A 22,708-nucleotide genomic window follows, 5' to 3' on the forward strand; every position below is an offset into this window, starting at 1 on the left:
TATCATATATATGTGTAATTGTGTGTCAATTAAAAAACATATTAGAGTATCAAAGTGATTATTGGCCTACCCACTTTCTGTAGGAAAGTAAAAAAGATTTACTTTCCTACAGAGAATTATTAAATCTATGTCTAGATACTTTTCAGTGACTCTGAGATAAACATTCTTTTTATCAAAGAGGGAAATATTTTCATGCTTTTCTTAATTTTCAGAAATCTGGTATATAGATTAGTATTTTTAAATATTGAAGATAGCCTAATTGTGGCTTTCTATTACACTAAATCATGTCATTCTGTAGTTTGACAAACAAAATAAAAGTAGAATGAATTGGACATAACTTTCCTATGTTCATATATGAATGCACAACCAGTGTAACCCCACATCATGCACAACCACAATAATGAGAAGTTATACTCTATGTATGTGTGACATGCCAAAATATACTGTGCTGTCATGTATATCTAAAGAGAACAAATTTCAAAAATTGCTTTATCTAAAGCAAAATAACAAAATTAAAGCTAAAGTTGAGTGATGGTTATGTAAAATAACACCATATTATTTCACTTATAGACTATGAAGGAAGAAGTTAGTTTTACTGATACTGATGACTTAACATTTCTTAAATAGCTCTATCTCTAATAAATATTGATGGTGAAAAAGTTAAGAATGGTACATGGGGAAATGGCTATCCATTGGTTAAGTTACTAATGAGTATTAACTGCTTATTTGGTTTTCCAGAAAATACTACTGGTTAGAGGTGATTAATAAAATACTTTAAGCAAGTTTACTTCCTATTTGGCTGCTCCATACCCAATAAGATTTTTTTTCATGGTGAACAGTATTGTTTTACAGTCTGTTTAATTTCCATATTGTTTCACTTTAATTTTTTACTAATTTTATTTTTTGTAGAATAATTTCACAAAAATCTCTTCTTGTGAGTGACTTCATTTTAGAAGCTTTTGTTGTCACTCAGCATTGCATTTTATTTTACTCAGATTCTTGGTTCCTATATAAACAGTTCCAACAGAAGTTGAATGTTTAGAGCAATGATTCTCAACTGGGGACAGTTTGGGCAATGTCTGGAGATACTTTTGGTTGTCACAGTGAGATAGTGTTACTGGCACCTGGTGGGTGGAAGTCAGGGGCACTCCTAAACATCCTACAATATACAGGCTAGCCCCACAATAAAGAACTGTCAGGCCCCAAATACCAGTAGAGCTAAGGGTAAACACTGATGTAGGATGAAATGAAGAAGACTTGTCTGGCTCTTTATTGTTGTGCCTTTGCCATTCTTGTTCCTGGTTTTATAGCACATACAGTGAAATGACTTAAGGCATGGTGACTTTGAGAACAACCTGCTCTCTTCGGATCTGGCAACTGCAGTATCAAGCTTCTTTCTGTCTGATGCCAATTGTTCTTTATTGCTTAAAATGATGTCATTGAATGTCATTGTCCTTTATGACTGTCCTGTTAGGAGATGGGGCCAAAAGCAGTGTATATCAGTCCTCAGTTTTAGAGTGTGCACTCTCCACTGGTTGGCACATTAGAGAATTTGTGCTCCAATTAAATCCCAGTACATGGGCATATACTGCTAATCTATGCTAGATAACATGCAAACATATTTAATTTTATTTTCCGATCACGAGTTCCTTACCATATCAATAATTGCTAATTTTATTTTCACTTAAGGTAATAGTTCTTGTTTTTGTTTTCAGTCTGTGACCAGTCAACTCAAAAAATTATTTTAGTTACATAAGCAAAAGAGAATTACCTTCAACCACAGTTACATTTACTTTGATCCTTTGGGGACTCTCTTTGGGGACTCTTCGGACTCTCTTTTGGGACTCTCTACACAATTTTAGTAGAGTTATTTGTATTTGTTGGGAAAAGATGTGGTGTTCTTATTTTGGGACTGTTGTTTCTATTAATATAAATAGCTGAATAGCTACATTACACACACACACTCCTGGGAAGTAGGCCTGGTAGTTTGGGTTACACACACACACACACACACACACACACACACACACACACCCTTTTTCTTTTTTCTTTTTCCTTCGTGGGAAGTTTCTTGTAGCTGTTTTGCCATTTAATCTGCTTTTTATGTTGGGTCATTTATCAGTCTGCACAGGCTGTGCAGATGGTAGATTTTATTTTTCTTTTGGGAATATTATATTAGTAGTAATTAGAGGATCAGCCATCTTCCTTCATTCTAAAAAGACTTATGGGACCTAATGGGAAGGCTCACTTAGTTGCTTCTGCATCTTATCAGAAGGCTCTGTGGAAATGCTCATTGTTTGTTAGGACCTGGCCTAATTTTTGGAAAGCTTGACTTGTGAGAAACCTCAGTGTTGAGTGAATGTATACCTACTGTGCTTCTTATAAGGCTAAGTTGGTATCATGCACAATGTTTTTAAAATGAGGAAATTACACTTTTTTTGCTTAAACAACCTTGTATGAGGATAATTAGAACCCAGAATTTTGATTAGCAAAAAATGAGCCTCATTCCATTTAATAAGATTGATTAAGACAGCCTTACTTTAAAGAGTTTGTGAATTACTTTGAAAATTATTCAGATGTCTGGAAAAAAATAGAAGTTAATGAAGAGCTTACATACTTGGTTTAATTTCATCATGCTGACTCTTCTCAGTGGGAAAAAAATTAAGTGATCCTTTACTGGTCATTTTTTTGATGTTTTGAATAGAGCTTTAAGAAGCAAAGGTTTAGTAATGGTATTGTGTAATTTATACCATCAAAAGACAGGAAAGTTTGTAGTTTTAAATTTTGGGTTATTGGGATTAGCTAGGCTTTAGAGACAGTAAATGAATTGGTAAATTGAGCCAGAATTCAGTTCTTTGAAGTGATTCAAAACAGTTATTGTGTGACATTTAAAACAGAAGATGCATTAGATCTAAGATTTATCATGTAATTTTTATATAATGAAGATCATTATTTTTACCTTTGAATATCAGATAATCCCATATCTTGATATTTTCCTATCAGTGTTAAAGTGATTTTCATTTCTTATGAAAGAACAACTGTTACAGCTGATACCATAGAATGGGAGCAACTTTAGTACAGATAGCCCTTTCTTAACAAATGAAATGCCAGCAGAGGGAGCCCAAGAACTGTTAAAAAAGAAAGGCATCATGAATATGTTTTATCATTCATTTGTCCATGTATATGAAGCATGGATTGAGTGTGTACTTAGTGCAAAGAATGAAAAAAGTCCAAGAAATTATGTATACTTACAAAACAAAATTGGATTTAAGTTGTGTGATAAGAATAATTGAAAATTCTTTTTTTCCTACCGTGTTTCATACAATAGTCCACTATAGGAGTAGCTCAGGGCCCTGACAACACAACAAGTGCACTTGGCATTATGACTGTCCCCTTTCTTCCACTCCAGTCGCTGATACTCCCGCCCCTGCCACTTCCGGTTATTTCTACAGCTTGGGCTTTCTCCATTTGAGAAGTCCCTCCTGACAGTTTTGCAAAAACAAAGCTTTAAAAGCTGCATTAGGCCAGCCTGTTGGGAAGACAGACCAGCTGGTGGTGGCAGGCGCTTCATCCGTCTGCTATGTTGAGGACCAGTGGGGACACTCTAATTTGGAAGGGATGGTGCTGTGGCTGTATTGTATCCCACCAGATGGTGGTGTTCTTTATCTTTAGAAGGATGCTGCCAGTGTTGGCTTAGCTCTTATTTGCTTCTGCTCATAGCCCAGAAAGCAACATCTACCAGTTTTGGCATCAAATTAAGAGAATAAAACCCACTGCTACTAAACCCACTGCTCTTCCCACCATCCATAAAAATGGGCACTGGCTAATTATATTTTAGAAAGTTAGGAAGCTCTTGGGCTCCCTCTACTGATATCGAATTTCAAAGAATGTTCATTAACAAATATATTTTCTTTCTAAAAGGTTTCCACATCTTGCATAATTATAATAAACAATGAAAGAAGATAGATGAAGGACTGGATTCATGGTATTATGTGTTTTTGATTGTCTAATGCTAAAGACTCTAGAAGGAGATGTGTAAACAGAGTCTAGCTGTGATTTGGGATGTGTAGATAGATTTTTTTTTTTAAATTACACATCTGCCCCGTACTTCTCTGTGGAAAAATGATCAGTGCTTGGCTACTTAAGTGGGGAGGCAAAGACAATCTGGGAAAGATGAGACTTTAATTAATGAGTCTGTCTTTTCTTGGAACCTTAGCCTATGTTTTCCTGCACTCCAAGCTCAGCTTCCTATCAGCATCCACATTTAGACTGTGATCTGGAACTTTGAATCTTAAGTGAAGGATAACAACAGTTTCATAGTTTTGAAGTCTTATAATTGTATCAGTATAATATTAAATGGAATTTTCATTTGGATAGAAAAAATAAAGCAGCAACCCTTTGTAGAATTCCTGCATGTTAAACTTAGCATCATCATGTATACAGTTTCATGGTTGGGGTGAGCCATCATTTTGGCTTATTGCTTGGATTATAGAGCTATACAGAGGGTGGCTCACTGGCAGTGAGTATCCATTTCAAGTGAGGAACTGGGTGACACAGCCAGGTAAGATAATACAGACTGAATTTTGATCAGTCTCTTCTTAGTAACAGTGAAACTTGAGTTGATTAAAAATTTTAGAATATATGATGTCATGATTATGTGGATGTAAAATTTTATAACTACATCAGTGAATACATAGAGTGTGGTGAGGAACAGAACAGCGGAGCTTATGCATAGCCACATAGCAAGACCTATAGGGGGATGTGCCCATAGCAGCATAGACAAGAGGGGCAAGGGAATATGGCTAGAGTTAACATAGGGAGTGAAGAGCAGGAGGAAGAGATCAGAAGGTACCAAGTTGGTCCTATTGCTGAGAATAAAGAGAGTACCTGTTCTTTGTGTGGGGGCGGTGGTGGGGGGATCATTATGTGGGGTGATATAATCTAGAAGCCTCTGTTTACCCCAACAAACACAGGTTTGACCCTGTGATGATAGAGGGTCTCACAGGGTTTTAAGAGGAGTGGTACAGATAGACCTTTGTTTTAGAGGCACCTCTCTGGAGCCCACCTACAGATATGAGGGTGGCAAAAAGAAGGGAACAGTGACTAGTTAGAAGATTAAAATGACCTAGATAAAAGATGATGCAACCTCAAAACCCTGACTCTAGAGAGAGAAAGTGGAGTGGTTGTCCTAGGGCCTTGGGTGGCCTTTAGAGATTAAAATGAATTATGCATTTTAGAAATAAACTAAGAGGAACTCTTTCTCCAGAGCAATATAGTTAGTAATAATCCTAGCAGAGATTATCCAGTAATCAGTACTCAGCTGTTTTTTTTTTATTATGTGTCACATATGTATTTGGTCTATAAATATAGCAAGGGATCTTTTTGTACTTTAGTGATATAAACCATTAAACAGAGTTTTGTTTTAGACAGTTATTAATTTTTCTGGTAAAAGGAATAGCACAGTTGAAACTCTTGTTTTCTTTCATCTTCCCTTAGTGTGTGTGTGTGTGTGTGTGTGTGTGTGTGTGTGTGTATGTATCACTTTCTACTATGCTCATATATAAACTGTCCTCTCTGTGCATCTCCCAAGTCACTGGATCTTTCTTTTCTTTCTGCCCCTGAAATTTCAAGTGACTTACAACTCCCAGCCATTTTTGTGGCTTTCACTACCCTCCCACCCTTTACTTGGATTTAAAAATCAAAAACTTAGCAGAACTTAAAAGGAAAATGTATTATTGGAGTGGAATATTAGTGTTAACAAGGTTAGGAAACTTGATGGTATAAATGTAGATTATCTTACTGCAAAATTTTTGTGGAAAATATCTACAACTTAATTTTTTAAACAAATTGTTTTAAATGGTGAAAATATTTTTTAGAAATCTTGAACTACAATCCTGCATGTTTTGTGTTAATGCTCACAGAAGTGGAGGAGTGTCAACAATCAGAAAATATACCTGCAGCTGAGTCCGGTCATCTCCTGGTGGGACAGCAACAGGTCCTCCGGAGCAGCAGCACGTCTGACATCACTGAGCCACTGTACTTGGATTCTTCTCAGGGTATGTGGTTTCTTCAGTTATTAATACAGAATATAGATTCTGGTTGAAGGTGGGGAGCTGCAGAGAGTATTGCTTTCTACATTTATTCTGAATATATTTTGAGGGAATTTACTTTTTGATTATAAGGATGTAATGAAAGGATGTAATGAAATGTTCTCATTATTTAATATATTTCTCTAAAATTTATCAAGTTCAGCAAATGACTAGAGGAAGAGGAAGGCAGAAAATATTCCCAGACAAAATTCAGAAGGAATAGCACATTAGGTAGAAGGCAGGGAGGCAGCAAGAGGGGAAGTAGGGAATGGGCTGTGAGAAATGCTGTGGAAGTTGAAAATGAGAATGGAAAGCTGACAGTAAACTCTGAAAAAGTTTACTAACAACTTCTAGACAGTGCAGTAGCATTTGTGTACATGGTTTTGCCAACAACTTTCAGCAGAAATAGGGTGGAGAAAACAAAGAGGCAGGTGATTCAACCGTGTTAACAGTTAATAGTGCATTTTACAGTGAGAACACGTTTAAAGTTCATATATAATCAATAAAAATTCCTGTCATTCCAATTTAGTGTCATTAAGTTAATTAAGAAACAAACCTATCTTATTTATTAATATTATGGGGCGCAACTTAAGAACAGATCGATCACCACTGAGAAGTCCAAATTTGAGAGTCTTTATTAAGCCGGCCAGCTGACTGTCTCACACAATGTCCCAAAAATGGCTATTGGGAGAACAGCCCCAACCATAGAGTTGCAGAGGTTCTTATGCCATAAATCAGTACATCAATCATAAGTGTCTATTGCAATGATTCAAAATTACAAAATAACATCATGGAATCTGAAATCATTAGCAGAGGGGGAATTGAATCAAAATGACCTTACTTAGGTACAAACTAAAGAATGGTTACTAACATCTAAACAATCACTGTTGACATCACTGTTAACGTGGTACATTGTTTAGGAAACTAGGAATCAAAAAGAACAATATTTTATTATACAAGAATTGCCATTTTGTCATTTGGTATTGCCAAACAAGTCATGCCAAACAGCTGTTGATGGGTACAGATACCGGGCATTCCCATGGGAGAAGCATTTCCTATGTAACATGGAGTCTCAGAGCAATATGGAGTCTGTTTAGTCATTGCCCATATAGCCTGGCCTATAACATTTCCATGGAGTCAAATATGTCAAACTGTCACAATTAACAAGTTATATCTCAATATCAAGGTCATGCTAGTCTCATCAAATGTGTAGGGAAGTGTTCCCTCTTAGGAATACTCTTGAAATAAGAAAATGCAGTAAAAACAAACAAACAAACAAACAAAAAAAAAACTGAGAAAAATGTATTTTCTGAAAGATTTTCTACTCTTTTAAAGATTTTGTATAAAATTATTATTATCAGGGCTGGGGATATAGTTCAGTGGTATAGTGCCTGACTAACATGCTTAAGACCCTGGATTTGATCCACAGCACTGAAAGAAAAAAAAAAAAAAAAATTATCACTATTTTCCTTAAATATTTGGGGACTCTCTCAGTTTCCTGGAATTTTCTCATAATAAGAGTTTAAAATATTCACATTTTAACAAAATTTTACTTAAGGGAGAAGGAATAAGTTTTTTAAAATCTGTTGTACAATATGGCAATGATAGTTAAAAACAATGTATAGTATTCTTGAAAATTGCTAAGAAAGTACTCTTTTTAAGTACTCTTACACAAAAAAAGTATGTGAAGTGATGCATGTTAATTAACTCAATTTAGCCATCCCACATTGTATGCATATTTTAAAATATCATGTTATACTTGATAAATATATATACTTTTGGCAATTAAAAAACTTAAAAATAAAACATTTTTACAAATTATAGGGCTATTCAGATTTTCCTTGTTATAATTTTGATAATTATGTTTTAATGAAAATTTGTTCAATTCATATTTATTTTCACATTTCTTGGCCCCAGATTATTCATAAAATCCTCTTGTGGCCTTTTAAAATGTTTATGGGATTTATGGTGATATTCCCTTTTTTATTACTGAAACTCTTTGTGCTTTCTCTAGTCAGTCTTCATTTTAAGTCCCAAGAAGTCTCCTTCCAACTCTTCCTTTCTTCATTGTTGGTTTATCTGTTGGCAATTCAGGCAGCTACCTTTCCTAAGGTCTCCTATGCTAATGGTATGGCTAAATGAGGCCCTGGGCCACAGTGAACAGCATTGAGTCTTCTGTAACTGAGGCCTTCTGTGGTCCAGAGACCGGGTCTTTAATGTGATTTGACCCTGTGCTACCAGTTTGTCAAACCCATAACTCATGCTTTTGGGTATCTTAGGGTAGATTGCATATCTAGGAGTGGAATAATGAATTATGCAATAAAAATGTTTTTCCTTACAAGGTAATACCTATTTTTCCAAGTGGTTGTACTATAATATTTCTGCCAGCAGTATATAGAGTTCTCATTCTATATAAGTAATTTGATAGTTATTTATATAGAAAAATTGTTTTCTAATTTACCTTCTGAAACATTCCTTCTGTTGACTTTTTTCCCCACCAAATCTCTAGGTCAAAAGGTAGAAAATGCACAGAATTTGAGTTCTTCAGATCCCAGGGCTATTCAAGAGAATAAAGGACATTTGAAGAGAGAACATGAAGGAATAACAGTAAGATTTTTTTAAAGCATATCAGCTTGTCATTAAAAACAAACTAATTATTGTACAGTAAATGAATTTATTGGTGATGGTGATATTTAAATTATTTTTCCTACTTATATGAATTATCAGCCCAAATGACCTTTAAATCATTTCAGGTTTTGCTTGCTTTCATAAGTAAAATGATAGTCATACTACAAAAATGGTGAAAAAAATGACCATGAAATGAAATTTACTGTCTAGTCTGTATGTGGCACTATATATTTTTAAGTAGATATGCTTGCCTGTAGAACTTGCATTTCAGATTCCCCCTTCCTGACGTTGTTTTGGGTAATAGCAGCCACCACCTGATCTGAGTTACTAGTTAAGTGAATATTCACAAAGATCTGTTATGGTTCCTTTTGGCAGGGGGAAAGTCACCCACGTAGCCCTTATTCAAATATAAAGAAATACAAAGTGTAAAGAAGAAAATTTAAACACCCCATAACTCATTTACATACATGACCCCATTCATTTTTTTAAATGTAATATATATTTACAGAAAACTCATATGTCACAGAAAGGTACAAAATTAAAAAGGAAGGCCTTCTTACTCCTTCTGTTTGGAAAAATAACCATTGTTAAATTCCTTGTTTCTTTATGCTTAAAAATACTAGCTTACTTATAAATATTTCTGTTTTCAACAATGAAATACATACCCACAAGCCCATCACCCATCTTAGAACCATGATATTCCCTGTGTTATTGCTTTGGTCTTTTAAGTTCCTTCTTTGTCCCCTCTTCCTGCTACTTCCCCTCAGATAGTGGCATTACCTTGGCTTTGTATGTATCAGTCCCTTACTTTGTTCTATCGTTTTGCCATATATGTATCTTCAAACAATGTATTCTTCAGTTTTCCTTATTTTTGAAAGTTTTTGTAAAGTGTTCTGTAGTAGTACAGTTGCCTTGTTCTCTCAGTTGTATGTTTCTGTGATTTATCCACATTGTGGCATATTGCAATAATTCTTAAAATTTTCTTTGGAATACGCCATCATTTTATTTTTCCATCCTTGTATTAATGGGCATTTAGACTGTTTCCAGCTTTTTGTTTTTAGGAAAACTGCAGTTATCCACATTCTTGTATGTGTTTCAAGATCTACATGTTTAAGGTTTTCACTATGATGGCCATCTGAGAGTGGAATTATTAATAAATTATACAATAAAAGAGTGTTATATACAAGATAAGACCTAAATTCCAAAGTATTGTATGCTTTATTTCTGTGAGCAGTGTGAGGAATTCCCATTGATTCACAATTTTGCCAAAACTTTTCTAGTTACAAATTTAAAAAAATTTTATGGGTCCCATGTGGGTGAAAATAACATCTGTTTTTTGCATTTCTCAGGTTACCAATAAAGTTTGAAGTCTTTCCATGTTGATTGGTCATTTGTGTTTCATCTGTGCAGTGCCTACTGCTGTCTTTTGTCATTTACCTATTGTCTTTTTTTTTCCCCCTTATTTGTACTAGTTCTTTGTATTGTCTGGTATCGATCCTATTTTGGTTATGTTTATAGTAAATATCTTCTTCCAATGTGTGGCTTATATTTCCATTCTCTCTGTGGTACCTTTTGATGAACAAAAATCCTTCATTTTAATATTCTCTATCATTTTTATGGATAGGTTTTTATCAAGTTTTTAAAAATCTCAACTACACAGTGGAAAAAAATGCTACCTTATATAAGTGTAGTATTCTATAAGTGTTTGAGTTTTGCTCTATATATTTAAGTCTTTCACCCATCAGGAATTGATTCTTGTATATGGATAGAGATAGGTACCCAGTTTCATTTTTTCCCTCATAATAACTGCCCCAGGTCTCAATTTAGATGAATCCGTTTTCATTTATTGAGCTGAAATACTGTCTCTCATGTATGCTATTTCCTAGGTATGTAAACCTTCATTGTGTATTTATCTTTATTCTTTGGTTGTTTTGTCTCTCTGACAGTACCACAGTATTGTTTATAGTTTTTTTTTTCAGTTGTAGATGGACATGATACCTTTATCTTATCTATTCATTTTCATGTGGTGCTGAGAATACACATGCTAGGCGAGCGCTATACAACTGAGCTACAACTCCAGTCCCACAATGAATTTTAATTACTATTATTCACCCCCTACTTTTTTAATGGAAGCTATGTTTCTGTTGTCTTTTGTCTTTTCATTGTTGCTAGTGAGAAGTCTTCCATCCTGTCTAGTTGTTGTTTCTTGCTATTCTTTGTCCTTGTCCTTCAGTTTCACTATAGCGTATTTTTAGGTATAGGTTTCTTTGGGTATTTTTAGGTATAGGTTTATTTGGGTTTACACATTTGTTCTTTTTGGTATGTGCTGTGCACCATGCATCTCTACATGCTTGTCTTCTGTCATTTGGGGAACATTCTTGATAATCATTTCTTCAAATATTGCCACTTTTTAAAAAAATTCTTTTTTCTAGAATTCTGGATAGAAATTGTAATTTCTCATTCTGTCTCTCATGTTTCTTGAGCTCTTTTTTTTTTTTTTTTAGAGGTAGGGATGTGAATTTTTAAAAATATTTTGTAAATATTTTGTAGATGTTGATAGACCTTTATTTTATTTATATGTGGTGCTGACTTGAACTCAGTGCCTCACACATGCTAGGCAAGTGCTGTACCACTGAGCCACAACCCCAGCCCCTGTTAAGCTCCAAAACTTCATATTTTCCATTCTCTTTGGCTCTCTGGGCACATTCTGATCATTTCTCTGTCTTTCATTAGTTCAATAACTCTTTCTTTAGTCCACTCTTTAATACTTCCACTGAGCTTTTTAGCCCAGCAAGTATATATTTTGCTTCAAACTTTAAGTTGGTTCTTCTCAAGTATGTCTTGTAATCTCTAATAATCTCTTGTTGCTTCACCATTTTTATGATTCCCATCTTTTATTCCTTTAAAGTGTTCACAAATTATAATTCTAAATTCTTTATCTGATATTCGAAATCTGATATTTGTTATTTTTAAGACTCTTAGACCTTGTGGTTTATTTCCTATGCTACTTGGTAATCTTTGATTGGGAGTTCCCAGCTGACTGATCTTAATATGAGGAACACCTGGAAGTCTAAGTAAATGAATGTTCACCAGCTCAGTGTTAGCATTTGGATCTTCTTCCAATCGGGGAGTGGTATTTTGATCTTGGAGTGTTGGCCCCTTTTGCCTCTGGCAATGGTAATATTGAATTTGCCCTCACAATAACCCCATTTCACTACCCTGTTTTCTGGTCCCTTTGAGGGAGCATGTGGCTGTCTTGGAGGTTTACTTCCTGTGAGCTCTAAATTGCAACCAAAATTTTTATGTAAGATCTAGTTCTAAAGTTGTGTGGTATTTTTCTTTCATGCAGTCAGAAGCAAAAAAAGTTCACTTTCTGCTTTGCAATTAAGGAGATGTCCTGGGTTTATTTGTTTAGTCTGTGTAATACTTTTTTTTTTTTTTTTTTCAAATAATGTTAGTCTTCTAAGTATTTTATTTAACTTCTTTTTAGTTTAGTAATTATTCTGTTTTTTAATGATACTTTCTTGATCCTCCTTTTTTCATTTGTTTGCTTATTTAATATTCATTCCTTTAATCGGTTAATTGAATCCCAGGTTGTTTAACTGTTTGTCCTTTTTATTCCCCCCGCAATACCCTCTGGAGTGGAGGACCTTAAATTTACATCTTTATTCCTGGCTGTGTTCTCTGTCTCACCAATGCTGAATTTTTGTTCCCTACTTATAAGACATTCTCTTTGAATATTTAGCACAAAGATAAGAATTAAAATGTTAGAAACTTTCTCAAGTTCTTCCCTTCCTTCTTCCTTTCCTCCTTTCTTCCTTTCCTTTCTTCACTCTTCTCTCCCTCTCTCCATTTGTCACCATCTTTCTCATTGTCCCCTAGATCTCTGCCCTTTTGTGATTTAATTTTCTTCCACTCCTATATACACCTGATCATAAGCTCTAGCCTGTCATACTGCAGAATTTTTCTTATTTCTAGTTTCTTCTCCTTTTCCACTATCAGAAAGCTTATGCCCTCATTCTTGAATCATCATAAACATTCTATAGCAATCTTCTTCTTCATTCTAATCTATCCCACAGTTAACTTTTTGACTTGTCTTTCCAGTAATGATTTTAAATCACAGTGAGCTATTATCTAGATCATACAGTTGTTCATTTTGTTAATGTTAGGTCAAAAGTCCTAAACCTCATGTTAAAGCCCACTGGCCGCTGCCTCTTTTAGAAGGTCTGTGTTTCTTACCTTTTTCCTTCTGCATGTGGCTTCCCTGCATGGCCTGCTATAATCAGCTTCTTTTCCTGCACATAGAACTTGCTGATTACCACTCCGTGCTTCCTGCCTTGAGTCCCCTCCTGCCTTCCCTCTACCACTTCCTGTCTATTGCCTTCTTGAACAGCTCTCCTGTAACTGTCAGCCAATTAAGGTAACACTTTATTTTACATAATTTTCAGAGAGAATTGATTTGCATATTTTGCTTATGAACATTGTAGTTATTTTGTGTAATTTGTGTCTGTTTTGTCTGTCCAAGCAAATTGTCAGGTTTTAGAGGATGCAGATTGCCTCATGATTTTTTAATCCTCTGTATTTAACATAAGGTTCAGTGTTTAAGCAGTGCTCAGGAACGTCTATGGCACTTTTAACTAGAAAGACACCAAGTGGATCTTTTGTAGTGTGGAGGAGTTTGCACTAGTCTGAACACTCATCATATGTGGGTAGGTCAGGCCTTCTGGAGAATTATGTTTAATGTGTATGTGTGCTTGACCAGAGGAACAAATAGAGCTTTAAAATAAATTTCTTCCATATAATATGGCATCCCTTCTTAGTAGATCCATTTTAATTGGATGTCAGTTGAAATATAGAAGATAGAAATTAAAGTTCATGTCTTGAGTAATATATAATTTAGTGATATTAATTGTTGAACATATATCTTTCAAATGGAAAGCATCATTCAATGTTTTGTTGCTATTTATTATTGTTTCTTTTTCTTTAGAAATGTGGAGTAGGAACTTTACAGTCTTATATTCAGCTTTCCTGTAATAAATGCAATATTTTTTTTGTCTGAAGATCTTAGTTCGAAGAAGCAGCAGCCCTGCTGAATTGGATTTGAAGGATGATTTGCAGCAGACACAAGGAAAATGTGGGGAAAAACAGAAGAGTAAGTTCCAGGAAATGTAGTCTGCATTCATCCACTGCAGGATTGATGTGTTTTGTTTTCTTTTTACTTTCTAACTCAAGTGATATCTTATCAATTGAAGAGACATGGTTGTGAAATGGAGTATTCTTTTTCCCAGAACCCAGGATAATATAATTCTAATCCAGTTAATAAAACAGCTCTAGTCATTTGCCTGTACCTGAGAGTCCTATCTTTCTAATCCTGTACCTTTCTCTATATGAGAGCCACAGAGAGACTGAGGCTTAAGTGAGCAGATGCATCTAAAAGAAAAATTATTTTCCCTAGAAGGCTAGGAACACAAAGGTTCTGAAGTACATTGATGTCAGTGGCCTAAATACTTTAAAATAAAATTTGATTGGAGTCTAGAAATAGGTTATCATATACTAAAAAATATAGTACTCTGTTTTCCTGAAGTTGGGTGCCAGGCCACCTCCTTCTTAGTGTAACATACTAAACAACACCTACACACCCAGGGATGCTGTTGGTGAGGTGCAGAGGAGCCCTTCTTATGCTCTATCTTCCCTCTGTTGGCTTAAAGTTTTGCGGAAGATGAAGTTTGAGACCTAACAGATTGGTCATATGGTTACTGAGACAACTTTCAGTTCTTTGCAAGTAAACAGCAGATTAGAAGCAGCAAGGCTGGGGAACTGTCAGTAGAAGATACAAAGAGCTTCCAGAGGGTGAGCACTTAAGAAGGGTGGACACATAAAATTGTTAGGAAGTGATCAGGTGACTTTGAGGAGCAGGACTGACTAGGTTTGTTTTGTTTCAGACTAAATAAATAGCTCAGTAAGTCTTCATAGATCAGTATAACTATGATAAATTATTAACTTGAGTATTTAAAGGAGAAGATTTCTATAGTAGAAAATCTGTTGCAGTGAGATACTGAAAATCCCCAAATGGTCCTAGATGATTTATCCTGTTTAAGTGTAAACATCAAGTTTGAAATATGTACATATTTAGCAAAATAGACTTGCGTTTGTGGTATAATCAGTTATCAACATCTTCTTCCACTTACCCTCATTTTGTAGGTGATTAAGTCTCAGTAGAAAACTTAGGACTTGACTTAACCTTTGGGGTGTATAGGAAAACTGAGCAAAGATAATTTGAAAAGAATGACACTTGGGCAATATGCAGCAGAGTTCATAGTATCCATGAGTGCTCTGTCCTTGGAAGACTTAATTTGTTGACCTAGAGTTCCACATGGACACCATCTGAACCCCAGTCAAGTTCTGCAGGTTCTGCCCAAGCCCCTGAGCAATTCCTGCTATATCAGCTGTTGAAGTGTTTAGTTACTTGCATATTGGTAATATGCAATTCTGATCTTCCGCTGTTTTCTCAAACTTTGGTTCTTCTGCTTTGCAAGGTGATAGTACCAGCAGTGACACAGCTCTGGGCTTTAACAATGAGGCAGAGCTGTCTATGAGCCCATGGCAGACTTGTGAGGAAGACCCAGAACTGAACACTCCCACAGATGTTGTGGCTGACTCTGATGCCCGCCATTGGTTACAACTGAGTCCAACTGATGCTTCAAACTTAACAGGTAACTAACCGTGTTTGAAAAAAGGCACCATTGCAAATAGCTGGGAGATTCCCCGAGTTTCCTAGTTGTATCAACCTTAGCACAGTGGTGATGGGGGTGCCACCTCCAACCAAACTGAAGTGGCATCACCAGCCACCTGTTCACTATCAGTCATGAATTTTTGGAGTCCTGTATGGAAAGGTTTCTGAAACAGCAATCAGGTGTGGGAGGAAGGCTGTTATGCTGATCAGCACTGTCTAACCACCATGGGAGGAAGTGATGGTACTTATGCCATGCCTTTGCCATTCTTTATCAAATTGCTCCACTCTGGGAATAGCGAAGTGATTTTTCCAATTTACATGTGTCATAAATCCAAAATAAGTCAAGGAATTTGGATAGCTTATTAACTAATAATTTATCTTTTATTATAAGGTATTTGATGCAGACAGTGTAAATTGTGACATACATGTAGGTTATGGTTCATAGTAATAAAATAAATACTGGTGACCTATTGCCCAAGGTAAGAGCTAAATTAGCATTCACACCATGAGGTTCCCAGAGGTTCTTAAGTACCCTTTCCTTCTCCTGGCATCCTTATTTGTTTTTCTAACAGTTCCCTTGATTTCTTTATAACTTTAACATATGTCTTTGTCTTCAAAAATATATCATTTGGTTTTGGTTCTGAATTTAAAAAAAATAAGATGTCATACTCTGTATTTTTTGCAACTTTTTTTCTTCAGTCTTTTTTTTTCTGAGATTGAATCTTGCACAATGTAGCAAACTTTCTGAATCTGTATCCAGGCTCTGCCAAGGAATTGCTGAGCAGCCTTGAGCTGATTACTTAGTCTCTGTCCTTAAGTTTCCTTATCTGTAAGAATAATGATAGTTCCTACCTTACAGAGACATTGGAGAAATTGAATGAACTGGGGAAGCTCTTTGTAGTTTTAGCTATTCCCATCTACATGTGCATATATGCTTGCATATATTGTGAACCTTATAAAGGCTCAATTCTTTCATCTGTGTGACAGGGATGATGAGAATGAGGACACCATGGAGGAGCTGTTCATGTGAGGAGAGATGGGTGCTCTGAGGAACCCAGTGTGTAAAATGCTGACTAGAGCTATGACCTGCCTGGTCCACATTCACACTCAGACACAGATACCTTGTATGAAAAATACACCGGCAAACTAGAAAGCACATGCTAAGTAAAAAGTGTTATTAAAATGCTAAAAATCATCTAAAATTTATAAAGACTAATGGCTCACCTTAAATTGATTTTTTTTTAACCAAGAAAATTTTAATTTTCACTGTGACAGAAAATTTTACTGATGTCTGATATTTTTAGAAATTTGTGATGGAGTAATGTTGAAACATTCATAAAATTAGCATATAAAATGTTATTGAATAGAATTCTTTGTATAATAGATAATGATTTTGACTAGTAGCATTATAAATTTATATGGATTTAATAATGTACAAAGAACTTTAAGGTACTTTTTTTTTATTCTGAATAGTAAATAGGACAAATCTTTCCATTTCTTTTAGAGATGGGGAAACTGGGACCCAGAGAAATCATATTATCCCACTAGTAAATAAGTGCCAAAGTTGGCACTGACTTCCAAAGTATTTTGGCTCTATGTGCTCTTTTCTACTGCATTGTGGTTAAAAATACAACTAGAAAGCCCTTTGCACTACTTGGGAGTTTTAATACATTCATGGAATAAATGACTTGGTTCAGTATACAGATTATCCAAGAGAAACTCATCATTATATTACTATAGATCCAAGTCTGAATCTTCCCTAAGTTGAATGTACTTAAACATAAACCAGGTTTAATTATTTTTATTGAAAGGAAAGAAAATTGGGTGATTATTCCTTTTGTCTATCCTTGAGAAAGATTAGTTTTAATCCCATTTCAGAGTGTGCATTAGGCAGCTCAATTTAATAAACTTATGTGAGGTAATTCATATGATACACTCTTACGCTGTGATTAACTCTTCCAAATACTTAGTTCTTTGAAATACTAATAGAATCAGAATGCTCAGTTCAATAGTTCATCTTGTCATCTGTGAAAAGGACAAACTGTAATATGATAAGGTTTAAGGATTATCACAGTTCTGAATTTAACTTTCTGTTCTTAAGAGAACAGTTTCTTCATAAATGAACAAAATAAAATTTGTGTTAGCCTGATTTTTAGGACATGCAAAGAAAGTAATCAAACAATTTTAGTGTATCTGTTTTTCACTGAATAACCCTACCAATTATCAAATACTTAGAATAATGAACTGCTTTTTTAAAATCTTAAATTCCCTCAATACTGGCCAGCTAAGTTTATTTTTATATTTGCTCACTTATTTAAATAATTTTATGTTTGTTGAATATAGTAACTAAATTTATGGTGCATTGTTTTAAAATGTACCTGGAACTTGTTTTAATCAGATATATATTAAGATATGCAGACACATAATAATGATCACAAAGAAAAAGTGTATACTCAACAGATGTCTGGAAACATCTGTTTTCAGAGGCCACATCATCAGTAATCTCCCGGGTTGGTCAAGAGGCAGAGGGAGCAGAACATGGGTAACAACCTTTATTGTCATTTCCACCGGAAAACAAAGCAGGCAGGGTCAGCAGATTTAGGATTTCTGCTGTGAATAATTTCAGTGGGCTCTGTAACATTAGGGCTGTCTCTTGTTGCCTGGTACCTGACTGTGGGGAGATAAGAACTAGAATATATTGACCTGATATATTAAAACTAGATAAAATAGGTAGTTGGAGGGAATGAGCTCCTATTGGTTCATTTACACATGAGAAGCATGCCCCCTCCCTCTGGAGATGTTTGCTATCTCTAAGAATTAGTTAACCCTGAAAAGTGTAGTCCCTCCCTAATCAGCACGGCCCCAGCTACCAGAGCAGTAAGAGTTCAGAAAATAAGAAAACACAGTTACTACATGCTTAAAGTCAGTTCTGTTAAGGTAATAATTTGGGAGCAGGGAATACTTATGGCTCTTAAACTACAAATCAGTATGGTTGCTGACTTCATCCATTATTTAGTAGATAAACTTATGATGTAGAAATACTAATTTAGATGCCATGAGAAATAAAAACATGAATAGGTCATAGCCACTTTTGTCTTAAGAGGTTACAAAGAGGACAAAATACATTTATACTAATAGTCACAAATAATGTGATAAATGCTGTGAGGTTTATTTAAAGTACATATAATCACAAGTAGACTAATAAAATGGAATATAAGGTACAGAAATGAATCCACACAGGCATGGAATCATGATATATGGTAGAGGTAGCTTTCCAGATCTGGCAAGGAAAGAATGGACTGTTCAACAAATCCCTGTGGACAAGTATTTAGCCACATGGGGAAAAAAAATGAAATAGAATATCTACCTTACACTATGTTTGAAATCAGTTCCAGAGGTATAAAATTCTTAAATATGAAAAGGAAACTTCAAAAACTTTTGGAAAAAAAATCTTCTTAAAAAAGTGTCTGCAATCTTGAGGTAGAGAGGTTTTCTTAAATGAGAATCAGAAACGAAAACAAAAAACAAACCAACCAGAAAGTTAACCATAAGAAAAGTACCAATATTCAACCTCAGCAAGAATTAAAACTTTTTTAATTAGAGAAATTTCAAGAATTTCATGGTTTAGCTGAACTCTAAAGACTTAAAATCAGTTTTGATGCTCTTTCCTTTCCAAGTTCCTATCATCTCTTTTGTCAAGAGATGTTGCCCAAATGTTGGTTAGTTTGGAGGGTCTAGGATCTACCCCTGGTGGAATGTAAGTTCCAGAGGGGAAGCTTGTTGCCTGGCTCCTAGGACAGTTCATAGCAGTGGAGCAGCATTCAGTAGATACCTTGAATCAAGGCACACATATGCTCTAAGCTGCAGGTATTTTTATTTAGCTAAATATAGCAATTATGTTTTAACCTCTTAAAAATAATAAATATGCAAATCACTTCAAAATCTCTTTTATTTAGTGTGTTTATCACAATCCTGCATCCAAATGTTTTTTATAATAATCCTTTTCTCACTTTTGTTTTTAATTATAGCTATACATGTGAATTATACTCTGCTATCTTCCACTAAAACTGGTTTTTGTAGGAACAGTTTGTCAACATTGTCAGTTATCACACACAGTTTCGGTATTTTCACCAGACTTTGATTTGTTTTGATGTCCTGACATATTATAAAGAAAAACAATAATAGTAGCTACAGTGGCATTGGTAGCTCAATTTCTAAAATTGTTAACATGAATGGTGAATATCTCCTTAGAGAGCAGACAAGGAAGGGTAGGAGAGCCCAGGCTACAGTGGTGGACAGCCAAATACCAACTTGCTGCTTCTCCACTTTGATCTTTGAAGTCCAGTCCTGATTTTTCTGGCCCTAGAATTAACATGTTTAACTAGAGCCTTTGGGTTTGTGTCTTTTGTTGAGTTGTCAGATTAAAAGAGAAATTCATGGGGATGAGAATTTAGCTCAGTTGGTAGAGTGAAGAGAAATTCATTTTCAAAGACATAGGCTACATTTCTTCAACACACTTTCAAGCTTACACAGAATTAGAACCATATGAAATTGCCACTTAGTCATAAGTACCTATTTTGTCAACTACCAAGACTTACTAATTCATAGCTAAAATCTTTTCCATATTTGCAAATTCTTAAACTTTAGATTTCTTTTTAAAATAATGTATGTATTTGGAGAAAGTTGATACAATTTTGTTTGTAAGAGTTCTTACTATAAATGGAAATGCTTTTTATATTGATTGTACTGGTTACATACATGTCAAAACATGTCAAAACTGATCAAATTATATAGTTCAAATATGTGCATTTTATTGTACTTTAATTTTACCTCCATAAAGTATGAAAAATGAATAAACTAGGTTATAGCTCTCAAAATCTAGTCATTTCACCTCCAAACATTCCTTGCATTAATACAGGAGATTTGTGGGGGGACACCTCTTTTTTAAATTTTTTTTTAGTTGTAGATGGGCACAATACCTTTACTTTATTTATTTTTATGTGGTGCTGAGGTTCGAACCCAGTGCCTCACATGTGAGAGGCAAGCGTTCTACCACTGAGCTACAACCCCAGCCTGTGGGGGGACACCTCTTATCCAAAACAAACATTATTTGCTGGTGACCCATTACATAGTTTAAATACTACATACCTTTCCACAGATCCATGCCTCCTACAGTTTTCTCTTCATGAAGTTTGTGCACCTCTTGCAAAATTCAACTCATTTTTTCTTCTCCTTTGCAAAGACTTTTTGCTTTTTCCACATGCAATTACTTCCTCATGTAGTCTTCCAAAGTTAGATCTATTAAGTGCCACTCATCCTTACAATTATTTACTCACATGTCTTTCCCTCACCAGACTAAAATCTCTTGGGGACAAGAAATGTGTCATAATTCAAACTGGTAACCCAGTGCATTGCTCAGGATGTATTATAGTAATTGTTATCTGCATCTGGAATGCTCCCTCAAAGTTTCATGTTGAAAGCATGGTTCCCATTGCAGCAAGGTTCAGAAGTGAGCCTTTTAGGCAATGATTGGATCATGAGGTCTATGGCCTCATCAGTGGATTCATCATTCAGTGGAAAATGAAAAAAAAAAAAAAAAAAAAAAGAAAAAGAAAAAACTAGAAAAAAGAAGTGCTTATTAAACCCAAAGTAACTAGAAGCAAGCAAATAATAAAGTTAAGAATGAAAAACCAATGAAATAGAACACAAAGAGAAAATCAACAAAGGCAAAAGTTGGTTCTTTAAATAGAATACAATTAATAAACCATTAGCCAGACTGATCCAGGAAATAGAAAAGAGGAAACATCAATCACCATTAACAGGAATGAAAGAGGGGATATCACTACAGATCCTACAGACATTGAAGTATCTTGTTTATTCATTTTTTTAGTGGTTCCTCTAGTGCTTATAATATACATTGTATCACATCTACTTCAGATTTATACTAAATTCTGGTAAAATATAAAACTATCACCCATTACCCCACTATGTCTCTCCTTTCTCTCTTTTTTGACATGATATTGTGATGTATATATAAATCTGAAGTAGAAATTATACACACAAATATATATGTGTATATATACTTGTTATAAAAAATATATATGTAAAACAAACCCAATAACAACATATTATTATAATTATTGTTTTATATAATATACCTTTTAAAGGTACTAGATGAAAGACCACATATATACAAAATATACATATATAGTAAGTTCAGCAAATAAAGTAAAATAAAAATGCAAAAAAAAGAGTTCCTACTTTAATAAAATTATAATGTCTCCATATCACTCAATAATGATGAAACAAAAATATACTTGGACAGCATTCTAGCTTGCTAATGGTATTATGGTGGTGAACATGAAATTTTCTGAAATATCTCAAATCCCCATTTTTTAATTACATGCTCCTTCACTGACAGACCCTCTACAAGTGAAGTGTCAGCAGTGGGATAATTTTGGGCAAAAACATTTCAATTCATTAAAATCATTTTCACAATAATATTAAAGAAATAGTTACAGTGATCTCAAAAACTTACAAAGAACTCAACATATTTTGATAATGTAATGGGGACTATTGCCTGGATTTCTATAATTGAGGCAATTTTTTTTTTCTAAATTTAAAGCAGTACTGGAACAGATTTTCTGGGTGGAATTCTTTCATAACTGAGGATCTGTTAATTGGCAGGTGGTATAAAAGTGCAGCTGATGAGGTACTTTGTGTACCTTTACAGGGAACTGTTACTCTGGCAGTGCTCCTGTGTGATTGGAATACTGGGGCTAATCTCTCTTTTGGATGGCTGCATTTTCATGGTTGGGGTAGGCAACAAAACCAAACTGTAAATCAAGTAATCTTTTTTTTTTTTTTTCTTCTCCCTCAAGGGATTGAAAAAAAAAAAAAATTCTTTTGGAGAAAAATAGATGTCATATTATGCTGCTATTCACTTGAAGGTTTATGTTGATTCATAAGCATTCATTAGAACTTCAGTGTACCTTTTTCAGTTTAACAGATGCTTGATACTATACTTATTTCACAGATTTAACAGTCAGAGGAGGAACCTCTCTCCTGAGGCCTTATAAAAGTCAGAGAGTGTAGAAGGCCCATACTTGGATTTTGATCTCTGTACCTTTAGTCCTTCCGACATGGCATTGTAGGAATTCCAGTTTGGATATTCACATATTTTAATGTATCTCCTTAATTGAGTATATGATAGCTCTGTGGGAATTACAAATGTATTTTCTAAGGGACAGCACTCCTG

At 34.8% G+C, this 22,708-nt stretch overlaps 1 protein-coding gene across 1 annotated transcript in view; it reads left to right on the forward strand.

The window, feature by feature from the left end:
• The window catches only part of RALGAPA2 (Ral GTPase activating protein catalytic subunit alpha 2), a 309,855-nt gene that overhangs the window by 116,317 nt on the left and 170,830 nt on the right, over positions 1-22,708 (forward strand). The window contains 4 exon segments of the mRNA XM_079124240.1: positions 5,922-6,056; positions 8,599-8,696; positions 13,779-13,869; positions 15,254-15,430. Coding sequence (XP_078980366.1) covers positions 5,922-6,056; positions 8,599-8,696; positions 13,779-13,869; positions 15,254-15,430 — 501 coding nt within the window.

This window comes from Sciurus vulgaris (assembly GCF_902686455.1).
Source record: "Sciurus vulgaris genome assembly, chromosome: 2".
Classification (NCBI taxonomy): domain Eukaryota; kingdom Metazoa; phylum Chordata; class Mammalia; order Rodentia; family Sciuridae; genus Sciurus; species Sciurus vulgaris.